The following is a 27,837-nucleotide window of genomic DNA, read 5'->3' on the forward strand; positions in this document are numbered from 1 at the left end:
GATTTCTTGGACAACACGCCACTGATCATTCGTCAACAAGCACACTTCATGCACTATGGCGCTCCCGTACATTTTAGCCACCTAGCCCGCAATTACCTGAATCGAACGTTTCCTGGTCGTGGACCAACTGCCTCGCCTCCATGCTCACCTGATTTAAACCCACTAGATTTCTTCTTGTGGGGCCATTTAAAGTCATTGGTGTATTCGACTCCGGTAGCTGATATGGAAACTCTCCGCAATCGAATTGTGGCAGGTTGTGAGACAATACGAAACATGCCAGGAATTTGGCATCGTCTTCGCAAGTCCATGAGACGTCGATGTGAGGCCTGAATTCAGGCGGAAGGTGGACATTTTGAACAATTATTATAAGGTGATGTGAACAGTTAAGTGTCATAGACAGACCTTCAAAACTCGGAAACCAAGCATTTCTGGAACTATGTTGATATAAAATATTTTTATTGTCTACATATGAGGAACTCATTCCTGAAGTTATGCCATGTATTTTTGAGACACCCTGTATATAAAAATCAATAAATATTAAATGATATTTAAGAAATATTTTAAAAAATTTCTAGAATATTCCAGAAAGGTGCAGAAAGCTCCTGAATGTGATAGATCATTGTAGAAGATTCCTGAATGTGGAAGAATGTTGTAGATGATTCTAGAATATTATAGAAAGTGGGAGTATTGTTTTAACCTTATAGAACCAGACTTCTCAATTAAATTAAGTAAAAGGCCACTAACCTTGACCATTGAATCTGTGGTGGGCAATCATCAGTTAGTGGGAAAAGTGACACCTCTGGTCATTCATCATATCCTTGTAGTTGGGCTCATAGTTTGTGCATGTGTAATGAGCTAAAAGCACTTTCATAAATCCAGGTTGACTCCAACATTATTAGAATTTTTATAGCCAATGTTGTGATTTCAGGATATTTGTTGATGATGTGCAGCTTTATCCAAAATTCTGTGTAGTGAGTAGACTTAAATAATTCAGTAACTCTTGATTTGTTGTAAATTTGCACATTTCCAATTTAAACCAAATCTCATTTATTTCAATTTTCTATATCCATTCAGATGTGATTACTGCTGATAGCGAGTTGGCAGCAAATCATAGCACACTGTTTGCCTTCCAAATTTTTAAATCTATGATCAAACTCACTTTTCAGTTTATTTCGGAATTATAATATTATATCAGTTTCATGCATACTTGTTACTTCATCTTGAAAATTTTTAACAGTGGGGAAGAAAATAAATTCATTACTTCTTACATCTTGAATGAAAAGCTCAATTTTTTTTAAAAACTTAAGATAGACTCATAGAGTTCACTGATGTTTTTATCTTTTTCTTGGAGACAAATGTTCAGATCATTAATGTAAGAAAAAATATCAACCAAAATGCTAGATTGGATAGATGGTGGGTGTCCCTCAAAATGTCAGCAAAATATTTATCTTTATCACTGTCTTCAGTCTAGTGAAAAAAACCCAAAATTTCACTTCTTAAATCCCATATCCTTTTCAGCATTCCTTCCTTGCTTAACCACCTCACATTGTTTTAAGCACCCAAGTCAGGAAACCCAGCATTAACATCTTTTACAAACTGCTTTTGTTGCCTGTGACCTTGCTGATTTTGATCGCAGAAAATTTACTAATGTGGTCATTTTGGTCAGGAGAAAGTGAAAGTCCCCACTCAGTTTTGAATGGTGTTGCAGTATGTATAATACAGTGATAGGAAATAAGATTGTGTTTTGTTTCTTTAAGCCTGCTAATGATAGATGGAAGTTCACTGCTTTCATCTACATGGCTGGAGTTCCATTTATCGTAATGGAAAGTATATATTCAGTTCTGAGTTCTTTGGAAGTTAATAATTTTAAAACTTCATAACAGATTATTTCTCCTGTTGTCCATCCATGTAGAGCTATTAGTCTCAACAAATACATTCCATTAAAGAATCTCACAAAAATTGTAAGCTGGGCTGTACATGTGTAATTTGAAATTTCATCTATGGCTAAAGAAAACTATTTGCATGCAGACAATTCAGAAGTAATTGATCAACTACATTGTTTGCGAGTTCACAACAGCATTGTGTAGTCATATCATTTCATGAAGGTACCTTTTGAAACTTTTAACTGTTCTTCCCCCTCTAATACTTTTACTGTTTCTAATATGCATTGTTTCACTGCCTCAGCATGAGGTTAGAGTAGCATTTTCTTAGCTAGAATCCATGATACTCTCAAAGAAGCTTCCATACATTTTTCCTGCAGTGCAGAAGGTCCACACAATATTACATTGACCTGACTGTATGATGCTTTTAGTTTATCAAGCTTATTTTCTCTGAATTTCAAATGTGGGGGAAATTTTGCATGAAAATTTTTATGCTTGGTCTCATAGTGTCTTTTTGGATTATATACTTTAACAACTAGCAGGACTTCATTACAGATTAAACACATGGGTAAATTATTAAGTAGTATGAAACAAAAGTCATTTGTCCATTCTGTTTTAAACTGATGTTTTCGCTGTCAGCTTTTCTATGTTTGGAGAAAGACATTTTCGGGCAAATTTGAATAACAACAATAAAAAAAAAAAGAATTAAAAAAAAAAGAGGTACGTAAGGACACTTTGCGTAAAATGCTAAATAAAACAGTTATATTAGAGTTTGTGTGAATTCAGTCATGGCTTGCTAGAAACCAATGTCACAATCTTATAAAGATAAAAAAAAATGGGTGTAATTTGATTTGTTTCATTTATATGAACAATTATTTTTAAAAGCGGCTACCATTGTAAATGACACAAATTCAGAGATTATAAAACAAATTTTGCATTTTTTTAAAGAGCTACTCTAGTGTTGAAAAAATGATTTGGATTTGAAACATTTACATTGAATTATAGAATAGCTATATTGACAACCATGTATCAGCTCTCAGAAAGCAACTTTCATCACGACAGAGAGGTGACAGAGCTTTAGTGATATCAGTAATTAAAACAACTTAACTGTTCTCAGCTTGGTGGCAAATTCAAAATAACTTCTATAAAAACAAATTCATGTTCAAGCCCATGACTGCTAAATACGATTAACATTCATATTGATTGATTTATTGTACGCTCCACTGATCTGGTGGTTGTGCCGGAGTATAAACAAGAACATTATTATATTTATTAAACTTGTACTGATTTTTTTCCACAATTTCCATACTCTTCAGCTACTAATTGGTGGGCCAGTTCAAACAACATAGTGGGCCAGAAGTGGCCCATGGACTGCCATTTGAGAAGCCCAGTTATAGGATTCTAGAATATTCTAGAAAGTGGGAGTATTGTTTTATTCTTATAAAAGATTGTAGATGATTCTAGAGTGTTTTGTAATAATATAAATTGAGGAGTAAGAGCTGTAACTTATAAAATTGAACACCTGTCATTCAGAAAGTGTTTGATGTAAGTTTTGTGATAAATATGACAAGAAATAAGGAACTGGGTAGTGAAAAAACAAGTGGTATTATAACTTTGTATAGAAAGTTATTCCATTTAAAGTATTGGTAAAAAGCTGGTGTTTCATTTAAAGGAGTACAAATTACCATTCAACAATTCAAGGAGACTGGCAGCTTAAAGAACAAACCATGGCCAGGATGATCATGTGTAACAAAGAACACACAAGATAAGATCATAACACGGATTTCTAAACTCAATCATGACTTACTTCAACTGATATCTTGGGCTGAGTTCAATAGGAATGGAGCAACTCATGTCTACGTCCACTGTAAAACATTGTATTAAACAAGCAGGACTTCATGGTTGTGTAGCTGTCCAAAAATTCTTATTGAAACTGGAAAATTGAAAGAAATGGTTGGCCTGGCTTAAGAGCCATCAGCATTGGATAATTGAAGAGTGGAAAAACATACTGTGGATGGATAAATCCAAATTTGAAAATTTTGGATCCAAGCATAGTTTGTGAGGCAATCAACTGAAGAAAATATGATGCCACATTGTTTAGTGCCTACAGTCGAGCACATTAGTGGTTCCATCATGATTCTGTGGTTGCTTCTGTTTTTATGGAGTGGGTGACATTGTCAGAATTGAAGGAATTTTAAGAAAAGAAGGCTATAAAAACGTTCTTGAACATTCCTGGTGTAGCATTCATGATGACTCAGTTATGAGGTATAACAGGGTACCTGCCCACCCACCCACCCATCGAAGAGAGGCCAAAAAGCCTTGAAGTGGTGCCTTTTGGGTGGTGGTATCCACTGAGAATAAGTAACAATAGTCCTCTCCATTGGTGAAGCGTTACTTATTTGATATAGTTCAATATCATGGCAACTTGTTGTGAACGTTTTCACAATATGAGATATAATTAAAACAATGCCATTTACCTACTTTGGGTAGTTTGCTACGTATAAAAACAATGCGATTGCACTAACTTGTATGTCAGTGAACTCCCACGTAGTTTTGAGAGCCTTGCCCAAGAATGCTTTTTAGTGTCTAATTTTCCTATTTCCATATTAATTACTCAATAATATTAATTATTATTTTTTGAAGGAACATTCTGTAATATGGTTTTTGTACATTCTGGCTAGATCAGATCTGCATTGCAAATTTTCCAGATTCTGAATTCTAAAAGTTGGCATGTATATGAATGTGGCACCATAACTTCTTAATGATGAAACTTTAAAATTAAGAAAAAAAATTTCAAGGGATTTAAAGTACCTTTGTTTTAAGATATTTTATCGAGAAATAAAGACAATACTATTAGAGGTATTAATGAAATTAAATGAAAATTAGGCTATTTTTTGTTTAATTGTGATAAGCCTTTGATAAATGATAGATGCATGCAAAGAATCAACATAAATGTTTAGAACAAAAAAATAGCCACGAGTATATCAAAACATTGGTAATAGCATATACACCCTAACAAAAAAGTGATTTATTTATGTTGGAGTGTTGAATTGATAAAAAAAAAAAAAAAAACCAGTAATGTAAATATATCCATGATCATAAATGAGAAAAGAATAAGGAAATATGTCATTAAGACATACCCTGGTCCTGATAGGTGGAACAGGACCAGGGTATGTCTGCCAGGGGCCAAGGTTGATGACGTTGTAGAGCAGATATCATCTTTTTGGGCACATAAGGTGATATTGTTGTACACTTTGGCACTAATGATATTAAGAGTAGGAGACCGGCAGAATTACTTAACAAGTACAGGTAACTGTTGAAAAAAAAAAAGCTGTGAATTAGGGCTGAATTTGAAAGTGCAGCAATTCTGCCCAGACACAATAGGAGGTAGTACATGATGAGAGCCTTGTCGATCAATTTGACCCTGGAAAGATTGTGCAAGGCTCAAGGGGTAGAATTATTTTCAGCTTGGCCTGTACTTGTTAACAGGAGGAGACTGCTTCTACAGGGATGGGATACACTTAAATAGAAAGGGTGCAAGAATATTTGCTGATACTATCGAGGCAGTGTTAGGTGAGTCGGAAAACTGCTAGCTTGGGGGGATACAAAGATTAATAGATTAACAGTAGCCACTGGCAGAGGTAAAAGTGATTCTTACACTGCTTCTATTGGAATGAGCAGCAGTCTGGAAAACAAGAAGCAAGGTATTTCAGAGACTGCTGGGAGTGATTGAGGTACAAGTAAACACATTGGTTGTGTTAGGGTAGTTAAGAATAGGAACAGGTGCATGTATACTTGCCTGTAGACCAATGCTAGGAGTTTGGTGAATAAATTTGATAAATTTGAGGTATTGCTCAAACATCAAAGGCAGATATTGTTGGGATATCAGAGACGTGGTGTCACACAGATATAAGAAATGTAGAACTGGAATTTGGGGAGTACAATGTGTACAGGAAGGATACATAGGATAGGAAGGGAGGAGGGGTTATGCTATTAGTTAAGAAACATATAAAATCCAAGGAAGTGAAGCCAGTCGACATCGCTGGACAGTGCAGTGTCGAGTCAGTTTTCTGTGACATAAGCATTGGGAGATCAAAATTAAGAGGAGTGTGTTATAGGCCTAACAACTCTGATGAGTATAATAACAAACTGTCCAGAGAAATAGTGTGCCAGTAAATCAGAGAGTCTTATAATGGTGATTTTAATTTCCCAGATATCGACTGGAATTTGTGGGTTGGTCACTCACACACTAGCAAGGCTTTTGTGTATTTATTGGATGATTGTTTTCTACATCAGCATGTTCGGGGGGCAACTAGAGGGAGTAATACTCTTGATCTGATTATCAGTAGTGATTTTTCATGCATTAAGAATCTGCAGATAAAGGAACCACTAGGTGGCAGTGATCACAGGTGCAGAATTGGGATTTACTCAAAGAGGTTACTACCATCAGGGGGTAAAGGGAAGGGTTTTTGCTTTCGTAAAGGCGACTACGGTGGGACCAACTGATGATGTTACCAACAGCAAATTCAAAATGGGAAGCATTCAAAGAATTCATCTTGGAAGCTACTAGGCTTTACATACTAAGAAATATTGTTCAAGGTTTAGGCCTAAATGGATGTCAGATGAACTAATGAGACATATGGCAGAGAAGAAAAATGCATGGGATACATATAAATTAATGGGTGACATGGAAGCCTATGATAGATATAAGCTGGTCTGTAACCAAGTCACAAAGGAGATTAGGCAGGCAAAGGTAGATTATGAGAAATCCTTGGGAAAGGATGCAAAGAAAAACAACAAAGAGTTCTTTACCTATGTAAACTCTAAAAGGAAAGGGATGAATCAGATTGGTCCACTGGATATTGATGGTTCAACTGTTGATGATCCTGCTCAGGTGACTAACAAACTAAATGAGTATTTTGCATCTACATTCACCCATGAGGAGTTATTCAGGGAGGGGAATGCCAGAGATGAGTTAAACTCTGGCAGTGAGCTAGATGATTTTGTAATAACTGAGAAGAAAGTAGAGGAGACTGGAGATGGACTGGAGATGTGCAAATACGACCCCAGTTCAAAAAGGAGGATCAAAGGGTGACACAAGTAATTATAGAACTGTTAGTTTAACTTCTGTTCCAGGAAAATTAATGGAGGCACTGGTTAAAGAAGCACTGCAGGATCATCTAGACAAGACTTCAGTTATAGCTTGGACACAGCATGGTTTTGTTAAGGGAAAGTCTTGCCTGACCAATTTGATTGGATACTATGATGTGGTCACAAAGGAATTGGATGCAGGGAATAACTTTGATATCATATATTTGGAACTTAGAAAGGCTTTTGATACTGTTGCACATGGAAGATTGCTGAACAAATTGGAGCAGTGTGGCATTGGAGGCAAATTGCTGCTATTTTGCTACAGGAATTTTTCTAGCAGGGATAAGAAGGTGATATCACCTTGTATAAGGCAATGGTCGTTTTAAGAAGGATGTAGAGCTGTTGGAACGAGTACATAGAAATGCAACAAGATTAGTGAATGGAACAAAGGGTTGCTCTTACGAAGAAAGGCTTAAATTTTGCAAATTACAGTGTCTGGAGACTAGGCACCTGTGAGGTGATCTGATTGAGGTGAAAGCCTTGAATAGTTTGAGCATGCTCAATGCTGATGGGATTCTTCCTCTTGCTCAGAATAATTACCTGAGAGGGCATAAATTCAAATTGAGGAAAGACAGATGTAGGATAGATGTGCGGAAGTTTGCCTTTAGCCAGCGGGTAGTTGGTTGGTGGAACAGACTTTCATCCTTTGTTATGGAAGTTGATAGCCTAAATAAATTTAAGGCTGAGCTGGACAGGTATTTGGAATGAACGGAGGGGTGAAATGGGACCGGTTTTATTTTATTATTATTATTTTTGGCTGATGGTGCAAAAGCTTGCTCTCTTGCATCATATGCCTCTACTAATGCTAAGGTTACATAATTTCAAATTACGGGGGGGGGGGAGATGTTTGGACTGGATTGCAGGAATTTTTATTTTAGCCAGTGAGTTATAAATTACTGGGATAAGTTACCTACCTGGGTGGTAGAGGCTGACAGTTTGGGGAAATTCAAAGGTCAGCTGGATAGTCATAGCTGGAGTCATAGTGGAAGAAGTAAATACATGGGCTGTGTTAGGGTAACCTAAGAGTACAAACAGTGCATGTATACTTGCATGTACACCAATACTAGGAGTATAGTTAATAAATTTGATGAGCTTGAAGTGCTAGTGAAGACATCAATGGCAGATATTTTTGGGATATCAGAGACATGGTGTCCCACAGACATAAGCAGTGCGGAATTGGAATTTGGGGAGTAAAATGTGTACAGAAAGGATAGACAGGACAGGAAGGGAGGAGGGGTTATGCTGTTATTTAAAAAACGCATAAAATCTAAGGAAGTGCATCCAATTGATGTTGGTGGACAATGCAATTTTGAGTCTGTTTGCCTTGACATAAGAGAAGAAGAAGACAGAGAAGAAGAATGTATGGGATGCATATAAAGTATCAGGTGACACAGAAGCCTATGGCAGCAAATTCGAAATGGGATGCATTCAAAGAAATAATCTTGGAAGCTACTAGGCCTTTCATGCCAACTAAGAAATATTGTTCAAGATTTAGGCCGAAATGGATGTCAGATGAACTAATTAGTCATGATATACCAATTAGTCAAGATAAACATAAGAAAGGCACCTGGGGTGGATGGAATCTATCCAGTTATATTAAAGGAGGCAGCAAAGGAAGTAAGCAAACCCATAGCCATAATTATGACAGCTTTCTTGGACTCAGGGAAGATATCCGTGGACTGGAAAAGTGCAAATGTGACCCCAAATCCACAAAGGAAGACACAGGTAATTACAGACCTGTTAGTTTAACTTATGTTCCAGGGAAGTTAATGGAGGCACTGGTTAAAGAAGCATTGCAGGATCATTTAGACAAGACTTCAGTTATAGCTCGGACACAGCATGGATTTGTTAAGGGAAAGTCTTGTCTGACCAACTAGATTGGATACTATGATATGGTCAAAAGGAACTGGATGCAAAGAATAATTTTGATATTATATATTTGGATCTTAGAAAGGCTTTTGATACTATTGCACATGGAAGACTGCTGCACAAATTGGAGCAGTGTGGCATTGGAGGCAAATTGCTGCTATGGATAAAGGGATAGTTGAGTGAGAGAAGACAGAGTGGTAATCAATGGACGCTGTTCTTCACGGACTAATGTTATTAGTGGAGTCCCCCCAGTGTTCAGTGTTGTGGTCAGTGTTGTGTCCATTGTTGTTATATCGGGCCTAATGTTCCAGTTTGAGATGATACAAAGGTCGGCAGGGTTGTCAATGACACTAATGTCAATAAGCTGCTGCAACAGGATCTAGAAAAGTTGAGCAGATGGGTTGAGAGGTGGCAAGTGAAGTTAAACATTGACAAATGTAAAGTACTGCATATGGGAAGCATTAACCCCAGAGTAATGTATCAACTGTGTGGTACTACACTGACAGTGGTAGAGAGTGAAAAGGACCTGGGGGCAATTGTGCAGGCAGATATGAAGTTTTCTGAGCAGTGTAGACGATCTGCAAGAGTAGCTCACGGTGCCTTGTCAATGATATACAGGAATTTTTCTAGCAGGATAAGGAGGTGATTATCCCCTTGTATAAGGCAATGGTCAGGCACACCTTGAGTACTGTATACAGGTCTGGAGGGCCTCATTTTAAGAAGAATGTAGAGCTGTTGGAACGAGTACACAGGAGGACAACAAGATTAGTGAATGGAACAAAGGGTTGCTCTTACGAAGAAAGGCTTAAGTTTTGCAAATTACATACAGTGTCTGGAGACGAGGCACCTGCGAGGTGATCTGATTGAGGTGTATAAAGCCTTGAATGGTTTGAGCATGTTCAATGCTGATGGGATTCTTCCTCTTGCTCAGAATAATCACCTGAGAGGGCATAAATTCAAATTGAGGAAAGACAGTTGTAGGATAGATGTGCGGAAGTTTGCCTTTAGCCAGCAGGTGGTTGATTGCTGGAACAAACTTCCATCTATTGTTGTAGAAGTTGATAGGTTAAACAGATTCAAGGCTGAACTAGACAAACATTTGGAATTAGTGGATGGGTGAAATTAGAAGATTTTTTTTTTTTTGGCTGATGGTATATAAGCTTGCTTTCTTACATCATTTTCCCTTGCTAATGCTAATACAGCAATACCCCGCATAGCACTGATAATTGGTACCGAAACTGTTCCGTGTTATGTGAAACCATGCTGGTTGAGGTATAATTATAATGCATTTTAAATGAATGTGTACCAGAGAAACAGTCTATGTACAAATTATAATAAATCTATAAACAATTTATGCTTGATAGCAAATTAAAAGGATTTGAAATAAAAAATACTGCAAAAATTTTATTAATGAAAAGGTAACATCATGAGAGATGAGAAAAAAGCTTTATTGTTTATTTGGGTATTTCAAAGATGAAGTTTGGTGAAGTCATCTCTTCTTTTCTCAGTATACAAGTCTTTATAGCATTGAATCCCATTTTATAAAATTTGCCATATCTGGATGCTATATCCAACATTTGGATCTTCATTCATAATTGCCTCGCAGGCAATGTCAAGCCCCGAAAAACTTTCTTCAATTCTTCTGTTTAAAATTCTTTTGGTGGCATTTTGGTGTTATTCACTTCACAATTGTTTTTCTTTTCTTCATATGCAATTTTTTTATCAATTTCAAGGAGAGTTGCATCATCTAAGTTATTTGCATGCGAGTCAATGCAGTCATGTACATTGGCAGTATCCAAAGTTTCGAATCCCAAGTCTTTTACGATCTTCACAATGTCGTCGGCAATTTTCTGAACTCGCAATTCAAAAGCAATGATATAATTTGCCAAATGGGGCAAAACATGCTACCAAACATAACGCATGTTGTTGGCAATGATTTCTAACCAAGACAGTAGATATATTTTTGATTGTATTTAGAGGGGTAAAAAATAAATTGTGAAATGAAAAGTTTGAAAGCTATCATGTCGTCTCGTCAGGATGGAATTCAGAAAAGTGGACACTGTTGCCACTGAATGGCCGAGGGGACTACTGTCATATGTGCAGCATATATGAGACAATACAGTTGGCATCGCAGCACATATATTTTCCCGTACATAGGCTACGACAACACAGCATATATGTAGAGTACGTGTCTAGGCTATTGAAGGAGTTTTAATATGTACAGTAAATTTTCAACTTAAATTTAATTGAAAACCATTTTATAGTGAAACCCGTGCTGTTTAAAGCTGTGCTAAGCAAGGTATTCCTGTAATTACCTATGGGAGTGGGGAAATGCATAGGTTGTCTATTTTCTTTTCTCTTATTAATTATTATTATTTTTTTCCCTAATTTTCTTCTTATTATTATTTTATTCTTATTATTTTATTTTATTTATTTTTTTGTTATTTTATTTTTTATTTTATTTTATTTTTTATTTTATTTAATTATTATTATTTATTATTATTACTTATTTATTTTTTTGGGTGGTGCAGCATAAGTCACAGGCTTCCTTGCACCATGTGGCCATTGCTAATACTAATTTTGCTAATACTAATACAGTGGATTCCGGTTAATCAGGGCAGCCGTTTATTTGGGGCAAATCTTAAAAAACAGAACCCAATCGGGAAAATAGCCAGGGTTTACTTCGCTTAATTGGGACAAAATGCCGTTTAATCAGAGCAGGAAACCGCAGCACTGAAGATTACCCTCCAATTGTCTCCGACCGAACTACGTGGTACGGTCGGATTTCTGGAGGTCACAACGATAAAACAATAAAAACAATTAGCAGTCACCTGTTTATTGGGCTTTTGTGTTAGTGAAATCTATCATAAACTGATAGTAAACTCGATCTTATTGAATTTGCGATAATACCGACAGCTGGAATTCTGTGGGTTATTATGGTAAAATGCGTTTACACTTCTATGGAATCTTCAATCATATAAAAAAAATAATTTTCAGAATCTTCTCTTCAATTATATAAAAAAAATAATTTTCAAAATCTTCTCTTCAATCCTATTTTTAAAGCTTCATAATTTGTTACTCCGTTCTCACTCGGTGTTATATGCAATTTGTGTGTGCCGTGTTCTTTGTTATTGATTGCTTATCTTTTTAATGTTTTAAAATTTTAACCCCCACCCACAAATGACAGTGAACAGAAATGTCAACTAGTTTAGTTAGTATGTACATATTACAGTACGTATTAATTCTTCCGATTATCACGTATATTCTTCCAAATTTCACGTATCATTTAATTTTTTAATTGGTAAGGTAATAAAGGGTAAATTTGTACTTAATATATCTTTACTTTTATAGCCTGTGGATAATATTCCTCCTATTTTCGCTAATTAGAATCGCTGTTTAATTGAATTAAAATTCAATTCACAAACGTGATCACAATGACCGGCGTTTATTACACATCGTGTAGCGAACGGTACTTTACAATGGTGACTCCATCGCAACGTGATTTGAGTGGGGGGGGGCATTGAATTTTTAACTATTTACATGAAACTTCGGATAATCGGGGCAGCCGCTTAATCGGGCCATAATGCACTAGTCCCGATGTGTCCCAAATAACTGGAATCGACTGTATATGAAAAAATAGTGTATAGATAGTGGTAGTTTAATATGTATATTTTTTTGTCTTCATTAAAGTTATATTATGCAGTTATATTAAAGGAAATCATTAATGATTTCTTCTAATATAACTGCCTCTGTAACCTTTCTTTCTGATCAACTCTGATAAGTCCAAAGGCATGCATTCTGTTAATAATATGAAATAGGCTTTACAGATGTTCCTTCACTAAATTTTTCTAAAAGTAATATGTTCTCTAAAGGGAATGGTAATAATGTATGTGTCTTAATTATTATAATTGTAAAGTAAATCCTGAATTAAATATTTTCAGTGCAACAAAATCTTGTTTGCAATAACTTATGCTTTAAATGAGTGTTATTTTATGAGTTTTCACCCAGGAGTTTTACAAATGCATTCCACCACTACCTTTTAACTATTCCCCAAGATGAATTATGTTTAAAATAACAAAGAGGCTTGCCACATCATTTTGTATTAAGCAGGAAAAAAGTCCATACAATTTTTACCGTTACTTTACTTTATACAGTAGTTATACCATGATGAATAAGAAGTAATTTTATTTTTAGCCATGATGTAGCTGCTCCAATGTCACCTCAGCATCAGGAAGTATCATGTTACATTGACTACAATATTTCTTTTCCTGCACAGAATCTCTGGAGGGTGGTAAGTTTTCTTATTTTTTTCACTTCTATATTTGAGAAAATTTCAAATTTCATAATTCTATTATGGAAAAAAGGGGATTTTTTTTAAAAGAGGACGTAGGACCTCTCAATGGGAAATTTCATTTTGGGGTCGTTATATTCTGATTAAATGTCTGTGAAGGAAATCAACAGTAATGAAATTTATGTTAATTTAAATGGGAGGTTTTAACAGTTATATAGCTGTATATAACAGTTATATATAACTTTTTATATCTGGATATAACTTTATATATCCAGATTATAGCTTTATAATCTTGTATGCAAATGGGTTGCTTAGGACAAGAGGTTGGCAATTTTTTTTTATGCCAAAAATTGCATTATTCCAGGAGACTAGAGTGCAAATAATATATTTTATCAAAAAAGTGAATTAGTGTGAAAAAAATAAATAATTTTTAGTTGTTAATATAGGTCAGAGGTAAAACTAGAATATCTCTCATTCATTGAAAGACTTGCAATAATAATAATAATCCTGTGGATAAAAATAATAGAATCCTGTAGAGAGTCACAGACCACCTCAATTGGCAAATAATATTACGTTACCTCAATAACAAAGGCAGAATGCGCTGGTCCCGAAGGAACTAGTAGTTGTTGGTGACTCTATTGTCAGGGAAACGGGGAACATGCTTTGTAAAAAAGATAGGTGGAACAGGACCAGGGTATGTCTGCCAGGGGCAAAGGTTGATGACGTTGTAGAGCGAATATCATCTTTTAAGGGCACAAAAGGTGATATAGTTGTACACGTTGGCACTAACGATATTAAGAGTAGGAGACCGGCAGAATTACTTAACAAGTACAGGTCACTGTTGAACAAAAGCCGAGAATTAGGGTTGAATTTGAAAGTGTCTGCAATTCTGCCCAGACACGATAGGAGGGAGTATATGATGAGAGCCTTGTCGATCAATTCGGCCCTGGAAAGATTGTGCAAGGCTCAAGGGGTAGAATTTTTTTCAGCCTGGACTGTACTTGTTAACAGGAGAGATTGCTTCTACAGGGATGGGATACACTTAAATAGAAAGGGTGCAAGAATATTTGCTGATGCTATCGAGGCAGTGTTAGGTGGGTCGGAAAACTGCTAGCTTGGGGGGAGACAAAGACCAATAGATTGACAGTAGCCACTGGCAGAGGTGAAAGAGATTCTTGCACTGCTTCTATTAGAATGAGCAGAAGCCTGAAAAACAAGATGCATGGTATTTCAGAGACTGCTGGGAGCCATTGCGGTACAAGTAAACACATGGGTTGTGTTAGGGTAGCTAAGAATAGAAACAGGTGCAGGTATACTTGCGTGTACACCAATGCTAGGAGTTTAGTAAATAAATTTGATGAATTTGAGGTATTGCTCAAAACATCAAAGGCAGATATTGTTGGAATATCAGAGACGTGGTGTCACACAGATATAGACAGGATAGGAAGGGGGGAGGGGTTATGCTATTAGTTAAGAAACACATAAAAACCAAGGAAGTGAAGCCAGTCGACATCGCTGGACAGTGCAGTGTTGAGTCAGTTTGGTGTGACATAAGCATTGGGAGATCAAAATTGAGAGTAGGAGTGTGCTATAGGCCTAATGACTCTGATGAGTATAATAAGGAACTGTACAGGGAAATAGAGTGGGCCAGTAAATCAGAGAGTCTTATAATGGGAGATTTTAATTTCCCAGATATTGACTGGAATTTGGGGGCTGGTTACTTACACACTAGCAGGGCTTTTGTGGATTTATTGGATGATTGTTTTCTACATCAGCATGTTCGGGAGGCAACTAGAGGGAGTAATACTCTTGATTTGATTATCAGCAGTGATTCTTCATGCATTAAGAATCTGCAGATAAATGAACCACTAGGTGGCAGTGATCACAGTGTGCTGAAGTGGGATTTACTCAAAGAGGTAACTACCATTAGGGGTAAAGGGAAGGGTTATTGCTTCCGTAAAGGCGACTACGATGGACTGAGACAGTATTTAAATTCTATACAGTGGGACCAACTGATGATGTTACCAACAGCAAATTCAAAATGGGAAGCATTCAAAGAAGCTACTAGGCTTTACATACCAACTAAGAAATATTGTTCAAGGTTTAGGCCAAAATGGATGTCAGATGAACTAATGAGGCATATGGCAGAGAAGAAAAATGCATGGGATACTTACAAATTAACACATGACACAGAAGCCTATGATAGATACAAGTTGATATGCAACCAAGTTACAAAGGAGGTTAGGCAGGCGAAGGCAGATTACGAGAAATCCTTGGCAAGGGATGCAAAGAAAAACAGAAAAGAGTTCTTTACTTATGTAAACTCTAGAAGGAAGGGGATGAATCAGATTGGTCCACTTGATATTGATGGGTCAACTGTTGATGATCCTGCTCAGGTAGCTAACAAACTAAATGAATATTTTGCATCGACATTCACACATGAGGAGTTATTCAGCAAGGGGAATGCCAGAGGTGTATTCAACTCTAGCAGTAAGCTACAGAATCTTGAAATAACTGGGAGTAAAGTGGAGGAGAAACTGTTGAAGATAAACACAAGAAAGGCACCCGGGGTGGATGGGATCTATCCAGTTATATTAAAGGAGGCAGCAAAGGAAGTAAGCAAACCCTTAGCCATAATTATGAGAGCTTCCTTGGACTCAGGGGAGGTACCCATAGACTGGAAATGTGCAAATGTGACCCCAATTCACAAAGGAGGATCAAAGGCTGACACAAGTAATTATATACCTGTGAGCTTAACTTCTGTTCCAGGAAAATTAATGGAGGCACTGGTTAAAGAAGCACTGCAGGATCATTTAGACAAGACTTCAGTTATAGCTCAGACACAGCATGGTTTTGTTAAGGGGAAGTCTTGCCTGACCAACTTGATTCGATACTATGATGCAGTCACAAAAGAACTGGATGCAGGGAATAACTTTGATATTATATACTTGGATCTTAGAAAGGCTTTTGATACTGTTGCACATGGAAGACTGCTACACAAATTGGAGCAGTGTGACATTGGAGGCAAATTGCTGCTATGGATAAAGGGGTGGTTGAGGGGGAGAAGACAGAGAGTGGTAATCAATGGACACTGCTCATCGTGGACTAATGTTATTAGTGGAGTCCCTCAGGGCTCAGTGTTGGGTCCATTATTGTTTTCTGTATTTATAAATGCTATTGATGATGGTATATCAAGCTTAATGTCCAAGTTTGCAGATGATACAAAGGTTGGCAGGGTTGTCAAGGACACTACTGACACTATGCTGCTGCAACAGGATCTGGAAAGGTTGAGCAGATGGGCTGAGAGGTGGCAAATGAAGTTTAACATTGACAAATGTAAAGTACTACACATGGGAAAAAGCAACCCCAGAGCAACGTATCAACTCTGTGGTACTACACTGACAGTGGTAGAGAATGAAAAGGACCTGGGGGTAATTGTGCAGGCAGATATGAAGTTCTCTGAGCAGTGCAGACGAGCTGCAAGAGTAGCTCATGGAGTATTGTCAATGATATACAGGAATTTTTCCAGCAGGGATAAGGAGGTGATTATTCCATTGTATAAGGCAATGGTCAGGCCACACCTAGAGTACTGTATACAGGTCTGGAGGCCTCATTTCAAGAAGGATGTAGAGCTGCTGGAACGAGTACAGAGAAGGGCAACAAGATTAGTGAATGGAACAAAGGGGTGCTCTTACGAAGAAAGGCTTAAGTTTTGCAAATTACAGTGTCTGGAGACTAGGCACCAGCGAGGTGATCTGATAGAGGTGTATAAAGCCTTGAATGGTTTAAGCATGCTCAATGCTGATGGGATTCTTCCTCTAGCTCAGAAAAATCACCTGAGAGGGCATAAATTCAAATTGAGGAAAGACAGATGTAGGATAGACGTGCGGAAATTTGCCTTTAGCCAGCGGGTGGTTGGTTGGTTGGTGGAACAGACTGCCATCCCTTGTGGTGGAGGTTGATAGCCTAAATAAGTTTAAGGCTCAGCTGGACAGGTATTTTGAACGAACAGAGGGGTGAAGTGGAAGTGGGGTTTTTTTTTTTTTTTTGGCTGATGCTGCATAAGCTTGCTTTCTTGCATCAAATGCCTCTACTAATGCTAATGCTAATGGTACAACGCTGGAGAGCATCCACACAGCTGTATACTGTGCTGCCATGGCAGCTACTATGATTAATGGAAGAGAAACGAGAGAGACCAGAGCAGAAAAAATGAAAAAACAAGGAATTGCCAGCTTGGGAAAGAAGACTTCAGCAGAAGATAGAAGAATTAAGAGTCAGGATAGACCAGTTGACTCAGTATTAATGGGTTAATAGGCGTAAGAAATTGATTGGATAAGTGAAGAGCATCCTCAGGAGAGACAACAACCACAGAAACGTGAGACCAAAAAACAGAGAATAGTTAGACATACCAAAGCAGAACCTCCTCACAGTCATCAAGAGACTGTGCTGATATAAAGAGAGCTCCCAAAGGAAAATAAAGAACTTAAACTTTGATGAAAACCAAAGATCCTTCTACAGGAGTATCGGACAAGACGGGAAAGATGGAAACAGACCACCCGAGCAGAAGACAATTGAGGAGTTCTGGGAACACTGAAGTAAGACATAACAGCCCTCCTGGATAGAATTAGAATGGAAGAAAACTAAGGACGTACAAGAGATGAGAGAATGGGAGATTCGGGAGGAAGTAGTACAACATCAGGAAGTCCCACAATTGATGAACCCCACGAATAGATAATGTCCACAACTCCTTGCAGTGACTGGTACATGAAGCTCACTTGCACACACAAGCACCTAGCAGAGCAGTTCAGCTGAATGATAAGTCACCCAGAGACAATCCCAAAGTTTCTTACTCAAGGAATCGTATCTGAAGGCTAAAGACCAGAATAGAAGAAACCTGTCAAAAAAACAGGCTGATCACCTGTTTCCCAATGATATACAAGATCCTGACCAGCTGCATAACCAAAAAGATATTAGACCACTTGGAAAGCCAGAACACCATGGCCAAACAACAGAAAGGATGCAAGTAGCAATTAACTGTTGAATGCCACAGTTATTAGCATTAGCATTAGTAGAGGCATTTGATGCAAGAAAGCAAGCTTATGCAGCATCAGCCAAAAAAAAAAAAAAAACAAAAAAAAAAAAAACCACTTCACCCCTCTGTTCGTTCAAAATACCTGTCCAGCTGAGCCTTAAACTTATTTAGGCTATCAACTTCCACAACAAGGGATGGAAGTCTATTCCACCAACCAACCACCCGCTGGCTAAAGGCAAATTTCCTCACGTCTATCCTACATCTGTCCTTTCTCAATTTGAATTTATGCCCTCTCAGGTGATTATTCTGAGCAAGAGGAAGAATCCCATCAGCATTGAGCATGCTTAAACCATTCAAGGCTTTATACACCTCTATCAGATCACCTCGCCATTGCCTAGTCTCCAGACACTGTAATTTGCAAAACTTAAGCCTTTCTTCATAAGAGCACCCCTTTGTTCCATTCACTAATCTTGTTGCCCTTCTCTGTACTCGTTCCAGCATCTCTACATCCTTCTTGAAATGAGGCCTCCAGACCTGTGTACAGTACTCTAGGTGTGGTCTGACCATTGCCTTATACAATGGAATAATCACCTCCTTATCCCTGCTAGAAAAATTCCTATATATCATTGACAATACACCATGAGCTACTCTTGCCGCCCGTCTGCACTGCTCAGAAAACTTCATATCTGCCTGCACAACCACCCCCAGGTCCCTTTCATTCTCTACCACTGTCAGTGTAGTACCACAGAGTTGATACGTTGCTCTGGGGTTGCTGTTTCCCATATGTAGTACTTTACATTTGTCAATGTTAAACTTCATTTTCCACCTCTCAGCCCATCTGCTCAACCTTTCCAGATCCTGTTGCAGTAGCATAGTGTCAGTAGTGTCCTTGACAACCCTGCCAACCTTCGTATTGTCTTCAAACTTGGACATTAAGCTTGATATACCATCATCAATATCATTTATAAATACAGAAAACAATAATGGACCCAATACTGAACCCTGAGGGACTCCACTAATAACATTAGTAAGCAAGCCTAGAATAAGTGCCACAATCTGTACACAGCCTACATCGATTACCACAAGGCCTTTAACTCCGTGCCTCATAGCTGGCTAATAGAGATGCTGAAGATCTACAGAGTCACTCTGACAGTGACAAACTTCCTAGAAGTAACCATGGTAAAATGGAGTATCACCATCAAGGTCAAGAACATCACAACCAAACGGATCTCCATCAGGAGTAATCTTTCAGGGAGATGATCTGAGCCCACTGTGGTTATTTCTAGCACTCAACCCGCTATCCACTATGCTCAACAACAGCAAGTATGGATATAACCTCAAAGAAGGAAGGAAAAACCTGTACACCCTCTTCCACCTGATCTACAAGGATGACATCAAGCTCTACACGGCAACTGAGAAACTACTCCGGTTCATTGAAGAATTTAGCAATGGTATCAGGATTAAGGTTTGGAAAGACTCTGTATTTTGGGGCTAAGTGAGTCTGTGTCAGAGTAGAGTCCAAAATACCGAATTCGAGTCCTAGCTTAAAAAATTCTGAGCAACCTATTTTTTGATTGCATCACAAATATTAACATCATAAATTGATTTGGTAACAAATAAGGTATTATGTACATTAGTAAACATTTTTATTTAGATTTATATTTCACATCCAAAAATACCATATTTCCCCATGTATAAGACGCACCTTAATTTTGGGGCCCGAAATTTGAAAAAAAACGTATTACACAAAGTTATTGAACTCAAGTTTTATTCATCATAAAATTCATACAACTCATCACTGTCAAAACTCCCATCCATTAGCTTGTCCTCGTCTGTGTCTGATGACGAATCACTGCCTTCGTATATTGCCTCGTCCTCAGTTCCATCTATGGCATTTGAAATGCCACACTTCTTAAATGACTTAACAACGATCTGAATCTTGATATTATCCCAGAATATTTTCACCTAGGTACAAACTTCTCCTATACAGGCAGGCCTCGATTAACGCGATTAATCCATCCCGCGAGCGCATCGCGCAAAACGGGAAGGCGTTAATCGAATATAATAACCAATAGGAAAAATTATAATTGGTCCTTGACCGTCTGGAATGTCCATAAAGAATTTTAAAAATACCTTTTAAATAACTTTTTAACTGTATATAATGTAAAAGATAATGAAAATAAATGGAATTAAATGTTTATTGCATAAAACAGCGGTTCTTAAACTGTGCACCGTGGAATAATTTAAATTTTCTAGGAAAACACAGCGATACTCGACATCTGTCGGACACCGTGCGAACTACTAGCTCGAGGTAGTTCACAGTTTCAGCATTTCTTATTAAGTTGTTTGGACCTAACTACTAAACGAAACTGTTAGGTATTTCTTTTGGTCTGGGTGCGCCTTGAAAAAATTACTGACATTAAAGGCACCGTGAACCGAGAAACTTTGGGAATCTCTGACATAAAATACACAATGAAGAAATTACTGTCGTGGAAATATTTGAACAGTGTTGACTTTCTCTTTTCATCAATCAATTTCCGATAGCCGACAACAATCTTCTCTGGGCCCTGGCGAAATAAATATCGCAGAGAACATCAAACCTTTTGTTTGAGGTTCTATGCGATACGAAATATTTCATCTAATTCTTTTACCGTTATCTCCTTCCCGGTAACATTTTCATCTGGCTCATTTAAAAATTTGAATTTTTAAATGCAAGTCTGCATTGACTTTATTAGCAGGAGACAAACACGTCTTCTTCCGATGGTTGATGGAACACACCGAGGCAGGCAGCAGGCAAACGTTTGTTTATTGACCATACGACTCGCGGTAAGCTTAACGCGCGATTCAAATCTTTTTCAACTATCGCATAAAAAAAAAAAAGATCGCGTTAACTGGAAATTTCCATCGTGTAAAGTGAAAAGTGGTATCATTTTTCAAATAGTGTTAACTGAATATCGCGTTAATCGAACTCGCGTTATGCGAGGCCTAGCTGTAGTTGGTTTCTTCGCTCTTCCTGCTGATGTTAAATTGTCCCCAGAAGACTTCATCCATTGGTTCCATTCGTCTCTCATGGCAGCTTTGAAGGGTTTGTTAATGCTGACATCAAGTGGTTGGAGCTGGGATGTCAAGGTATGACGGCAAGTTTTGTTTTTTGCTCTGCAGCAATCTTCTTTGTATTTTTTGTTATGTGTGCCCTGAACTGATCAAGCACCAATAAGAGTTCACCTGCTCCAAACTTTCTCAAACCAGATCTTCATCCCATCCTGATCCATCCAACCCTTGTCATGAATGTGGACAATCACTCCTCAAGGAATGTCTTCTTTTGGCATTGTTTTGCGTTTGAAAATCAGCATAAAAGGCAGCTTGGTTCCGTCGGCACAACAAGCTAGAACAACTGTATAATGGCTCTTTTCATGTCCACTTGTCTTCACAGTTACAGTTTTCACCCCCCCTCTTATCAACAGTTCTGTTACTTGGGACATCAAATTGAAGGGGGACTTTGTTTGTCCATATTTGCAATCTGTCCCAACTCAAACTGATGTGTCTTCCGACATTGAATGACAAAACGATGAAATTCAAGAACCTTCTGCGCATAGCTTTCAGGCATCTTTTGGGCAAGTCTGGTGCGTGTACGCATGCTTAGTCCATTCTGTTTCATGAACCTGAGGCACCAATTGTGTTCTCCTTTGAAATTAGTAACTTCTTTTTCATCAGCAATTCTTCTTGTCTCATGCATCTTTGTGGAAACAGGAATTCCAATTGCCCTTTGCTCCTCAATCTATATCTTCAATTCCCTCTCTAAATTAGGCCATTTTGCTGACTTGCCTCTCATGGCCTTCTTCTGCCGTGGCGTTTTCAGTAGGGTTTCTTCTTCCTGTAGCCAGTCTCGGATTGTTTTCTCAGTTGGAGGAGGACCAAACTTACGTTCAGCAGCCCGATTTACATTCACTTTTGCAAACTGGATCACTTTTAACTTGAATTCAGCACTGTACGAAAATCTTTTCTGAGCCATTTCTGGGCAGAACGTAGCAAAACATAACCTAATATACTGGTAACAAGTGCAAAACAATGAGCGCAAAGACAAGTGCAAAAAAAGCAGGAAATGCAAGTAAAAAAAATCTACAAGACGCACCTAGTTTTTAGACCCCAAATTTTTCGAAAAAAGATGCGTCTTATACATGGGGAAATACGGTTCATTCTAAGTAATAACTAACAATAAGTAAAATAAATTATGCTTTAACTTTATTTAAAAACCATTATTTTAAAAAAACTAAGGCATTTAGTGATATATCAGATAATCTAGAATGTACTTTAGTGCAAAAGTTTGCCACAACGTAGAATGTTTGCTCAGCACTTGTTGATGTAGGTTGAATTGTTAATAAAGCATAACATAATTTGTCCAGATTTTCAGTTCTTTGTTTAGTACTTAAAAATAACAAATTCTTGCTTTAATTTATTAAAATTTGTTTCTGATAATGAGGATTTTTTGCGTTTTCTAAAATTGTCTTTAATTCTTCTTCCATTGTCATATGGTGTGCAATATTCACTACATTCTCATTATAATCAGTTTGATTCTCATTAAATTGAATAATTTCACTTGGAAACAGCCTAATCATTAAGTTTGTTGCAAAATCTATAAGCCGTTTTTTTGGTAATCTATTAGCACTTACAAGAAAATCCAAAATGTCTTCAAGATTTTCATTTCAATGTTCATTTATACGAGTTTTCATTTTATTTAATAGTTCTTGACCTAAATTTCCTGGAATTTCTTCCAATTTTTTTAGCATAAATTAACTGCCAAATGTGCTGAATAAAGATTTGCATCTTGTCTACTAAGTGCTTCTATAGTTGATTTAATCTGCTTTAAAGAGTTACTCAAATCGTGAAGCAATTGAACGTTGAGATTTTTTATTAAATCCATATTATCAAGATCTTCAAGAGCTGCTTTAATGAATTGAAACAGTCTTAAAAAAGTTAAAATCATATCAAGTAATGAATTCCAATGCGTCTTAATGTCTGTGATTAATTCCATTTCATATTCTAATTCACGTTTTATTTTCTGTTGTAGAAAACCGTTGCACTCAGTAGACGTCTTAAAATATTTTACTGTTTAATGAAAAATTTGAATATTTTTCTTTGTCATAAGACTTTGATAATTCTAATTGGTCAGCATCACCACAGAGTACATCTTTCTCTTCATCAAAGGAGAAACCATCTGAATAATCTAAATTAGCAAAGTCACCATCAACTGTTTCAACTTCATTTTCCTTGTAACTCATGCTTTTCTTGTACAAAACATCGCATACAGCTAAATGTATTGTATGGTTAAGACACAAATGATATAATACAGGAGACTCAAAACCATATTTTAACATAATACTAGCACTGTCACCAGTTGATCCAACAATATGTTTTTCAAAATTGATATTGAAATTTTTCAAATGATTTCTTACAAGTTCTACTAATTGCAGAGCTCAACATGAATTTTGAATTTGAACTAAACCAAGATTATATGTTACACCATCATTTCCATGAAGATTAATATTTAAAAATCGTCTCATTTTTGCACTTGTCCACTCATCAAGAGAGAGAGAGAGAGAGAGAGAGAGAGAGAGAGAGAGAGACTAAATCTTTTACTCTTATTCAATTTTTCCTGTATTAAGTTTGTCATTTCTGATTTTTTAATTTGATAAAAATTGTGAATCAATTTCATCATGTCTTTTTCTGCTTTAGGAAGCTTATAACCTGAATTACAAAGACTTTCTTGAATAAAACTAGATTTTGTAATTGCTCTTACAGATATATTATCAATAGCAGCTAATTCCAAAACAATCTCAATCAAAGATTTTTTAACAAAATAATTATCTAAAATTTTTACTTTTTTGGAAGGACTACATTCTTGTTTTTCATCTTCTGTTTGCAAAATTATTCGGTGTTTAGTTTTTAAATGTTTTATCATAGTTGAAGTGTTTCCATCTTTGTTCGATAATTTTATTGAACATTTCTTGCATTGGACTTCGAAGTTCGGTCCTGCTTTGTTTGTTCCATGTTTAAAAAGAGCTTAAAGTGTTCCCAAACCTTTGAGCTCTTTTCCTTTGGCATAATTAAAGTATTTTTTTTTTTAATTATCTGAAATTGTACAAAAATTATTAATATATTTAAATAAAGAACAGAATTGTTAATATTAACAGGTAAAAATGTGATTAAAATTTTATATAAGACAAGATAATCATGAGAGTAGAGTAACAAATTTAATTTGTTAAAAGTAAAGATTATTCCAAGTTATAAATTCGAACTGTTTGGAGAATCTCAATTTCTGTGAAACTTGATATAATACAGAAAATGTGCACATCCATGAAAAATAACTACAAAAAAAATCACTTACTATCTAACCTCAGCTTGCAAAAATACATAAAAATGTGCAGAAACAGTAAAGAAACTCTTGTATAAATCTTAAAATATTTGCATCACAATCGTATTTTTTTGATATGACATGTTATATGAATGAACAAGGCGAGTTATTGCAACGCAGCACCATCTCACATATGAGATGAAAAAAAAATAGCAATATGATTTAATTATATTTAGAACATTTAACAGATAAGTGAAGATAACTACTTAAAACAACGGAAAAGCAAGATTCGGACTTGTCGAGTCTCGAACCAAATATTGAGTCTGAGTAATTAATACGACTCGTCGAGTCTTTTATTAATTACTCGGACTCGAAAAACCCTAATCAGGATGGAATTTGGTCTAGACAAATGCAAGACCCGCAGATTGCATCAGGGGAAATTAGTTGGCTAGAACTACCAGTTGCAGGCTGGTAAAGAGATCGAAGCTATGACAAGGGGAGAGACCTACAAATACTTGGGGATGATGCAGGCTCAACAGTTAGAGTACAAGGAGATCAAGCCTACCTGACTGAAAAATACCATCAGAGACTCAGAAATCTGAATGGAGGGAACACAGTTAAAGCCATAAACACCTATGCAGTCCCAGTGCTAACGTACTCTTTGGGAATAAAAAGAATGGACTAACACCGAGCTGGAGGATGTCATGAGAAAGACAGGGTCACTGATGACTAAGAGCTGCCAACACCACCCAAATTCAGCTGTGTAAGCTGTGTAGAGACTGACAATAGATCAGAAAGGAGGAAGGGGGTCTGATAGACCTCATTGAGCAACAGAAGACAGCAATAGCTAACCTGAAGGATTACTTTCAGAAAAATAAAGCAGCACTCTACCAGGCCATAAGGAATATAGACAAGCGGTATACCCTACTCAGCCTAAGTGAGGAGTCCCCTTCCGCCCACACGAAACAAACAAAGCTAGAAAGTTCGGCAAAGAAGACACTCCATAATAGGCATTACAATGGCATCCATCATGATCACATAGATAAAATGGCTTCCAATGCATGGCTCATGGGCGGGATGCTCTTTCCTGAGACTGAAGGAGTCATGCTCGCCATCCAAAACCAGGTAATCACACAGGTAATCCGAGTATTTCCTATAGAGATACTCGGATTACCGGAACTATAGAAAATACATTGCCAAGGAGCCTGGAGTGTCAGATGACATATGTTGATGATGCTACTTGGCCTCAGAAATGATCCAACACATCACCACAGGTTGCAAGGTGATCACTCAGACAGAGTACACTCATAGACATGAGCAGGTAGCCAGAATAATACATCAGAAGCTAGTGTGGAAATACCAGTTGATCAAAGAAAGTGTACCGTATTAAAAGTATGAACCCTAGGCCATACTATAGACCCCAATCCACAAGCTGTACTGAGACTGAACCGTAATAACGGACAAGACAATCCCACACAACAGACCGGACATAACCCTTGTTAACAAGAAGAAAAAGGCTACCTCTCTGATTGGCATAGCAGTGCCCAACACTGGCAACCGCCAGAAAACCCATGAGGAAAAAATTAGGAAATACTCAGACCTAAGACAGGAGATCAAAGGGATGTGGCATATGCAACAAGTAATGACCATCCTGATCATTGTGTTAACCACCGGTATGGTGCCAAAGACCCTACATAACAGCCTAACAGCAATATGTCTCCCAGAAAACATATACAGTAAACCCCAGCTATTCGCGGTATCTGTATTCGCGGTTTCGCGTATTCACGGTCGCTGATTTAATATAAAATGAAACCTAAAAATATGTGAATTTTAAAGCGCCATGAACATTTTCCGCCATAAAAAAACACAGGCGTGGCTAAAATTATCTTTCCCGGTCAATAACATCGCTCAGTGGGTGGGGGGAGAGGGGTGACAAAATCGTGAGCGTGGATGTTTCTCGTTAATCCTCTTTCAGTATGTGTTATGTGCTTGTCATGGAAGGTTTCGTTGTTTGCTTTTAATTTATATGCTTATAAATTGAATAAATTTATTAATTTATAAATTGATATGCTTACAAAAGTGATAAATCTATCGTTTTGCAGTGTAAAACAGACTTTCTCGAGTGTGTTAACGGAAGAAAGTGACTTTATTGTGGACAAGTTCTTTCTAACCCGTACAAAAATATGGCTACGAATAACAAGGGAAATCTGAAAAGATCAAAGAAGGTGATGACATTAGCAAATAAAATTGAGTTATTAGATAAAATTTCTAATGGTGAAAGTGTCTTCTCAGTGGCAAAATATTATAAAATCAATTAGTCAATGGTACGATAAATCAAGAATTCGGAAGAAGAAATCCGCCATAGTGTCCGTGAAAATGCGCTAATTGCTTCAAAAATTTGCTCTGTAACTCGTGATTAAATTAGAAAAAAATGGAAAAAGCTTTAAATCTGTAGATAGAAGACCGAACTCAAAATAAAATTCTGTTAAGTTCACTCATCATTCGTGAAAAGGCAAAATTCCTTTATCAACACTTTAGCGAAACTGGTGATAGCACTGGCGGGATAAGTTTTTTAGCTAGCAAAGACGCTCGTTTGAAAGATTTGTTTGAAATTTCTAATAAATATTACATTTATTATTAAATTGTTTCTTATTTTCATTTCGATGCCATATGCTTGCATTTCACTATGTACTGTCTATGTACATAGTCATATTATGAAGGTACATATAATACATACATAGACAAAATTTTAGACTAGTGTTTCTTATATATTTCATACTTTGGAACGGAACCCCTTTATTACTATGGGAGCCATAACTCAGTATTTGCGTTTTCGGTATTCACGGCATTTCTCAGGAACGTAACCCCCACGAATAGCGGGGGTTTACTGTACAAGGAACTCCAGAAAGTTGCAATCCTGAACAGTTGGAGGATAGTCAGAGAGTTCTTTGATCAACAGTAACACCAGATATAATAACCATCCTGTGCACTTGGTACCGGTACCCATCAAGGGGCAGAACACCCCATCAACGAGAAATAATATAATAATGATAATACTTTATATTTAGTTCTCATTCATAAGTGTTGCAACTATTTAAAATTTAACTGTTAACTATTTGAAATTTCCATTATGTTAACAGGATGTAGTCAACAGAGATACAGAAGGTGATATCTGGCACACTATCCACTCTCATGTTCGCTTGATTCACTTGAATTCTTCTCAGGCTCTCAAGGTAGGAAAATTGCAATTGGAAAAATGTAC

At 37.0% G+C, this 27,837-nt stretch overlaps 1 protein-coding gene across 1 annotated transcript in view; it reads left to right on the plus strand.

The window, feature by feature from the left end:
• rt (Protein O-mannosyltransferase rt) overlaps nucleotides 1–27,837 on the plus strand; it is a 207,466-nt gene that overhangs the window by 137,676 nt on the left and 41,953 nt on the right. Inside the window, exons 13-14 of the mRNA XM_090369975.1 lie at nucleotides 13,095–13,191; nucleotides 27,716–27,808. Of these exons, the coding sequence (XP_090226101.1) occupies nucleotides 13,095–13,191; nucleotides 27,716–27,808 (190 nt within the window). The remainder of the gene's footprint in view (nucleotides 1–13,094; nucleotides 13,192–27,715; nucleotides 27,809–27,837) is intronic.

Source organism: Mastigoproctus giganteus, chromosome 3, assembly GCF_048544385.1.
Source record: "Mastigoproctus giganteus isolate SK-2022 chromosome 3, ASM4854438v1, whole genome shotgun sequence".
Taxonomy (NCBI): Eukaryota; Metazoa; Arthropoda; class Arachnida; order Uropygi; family Thelyphonidae; genus Mastigoproctus; species Mastigoproctus giganteus.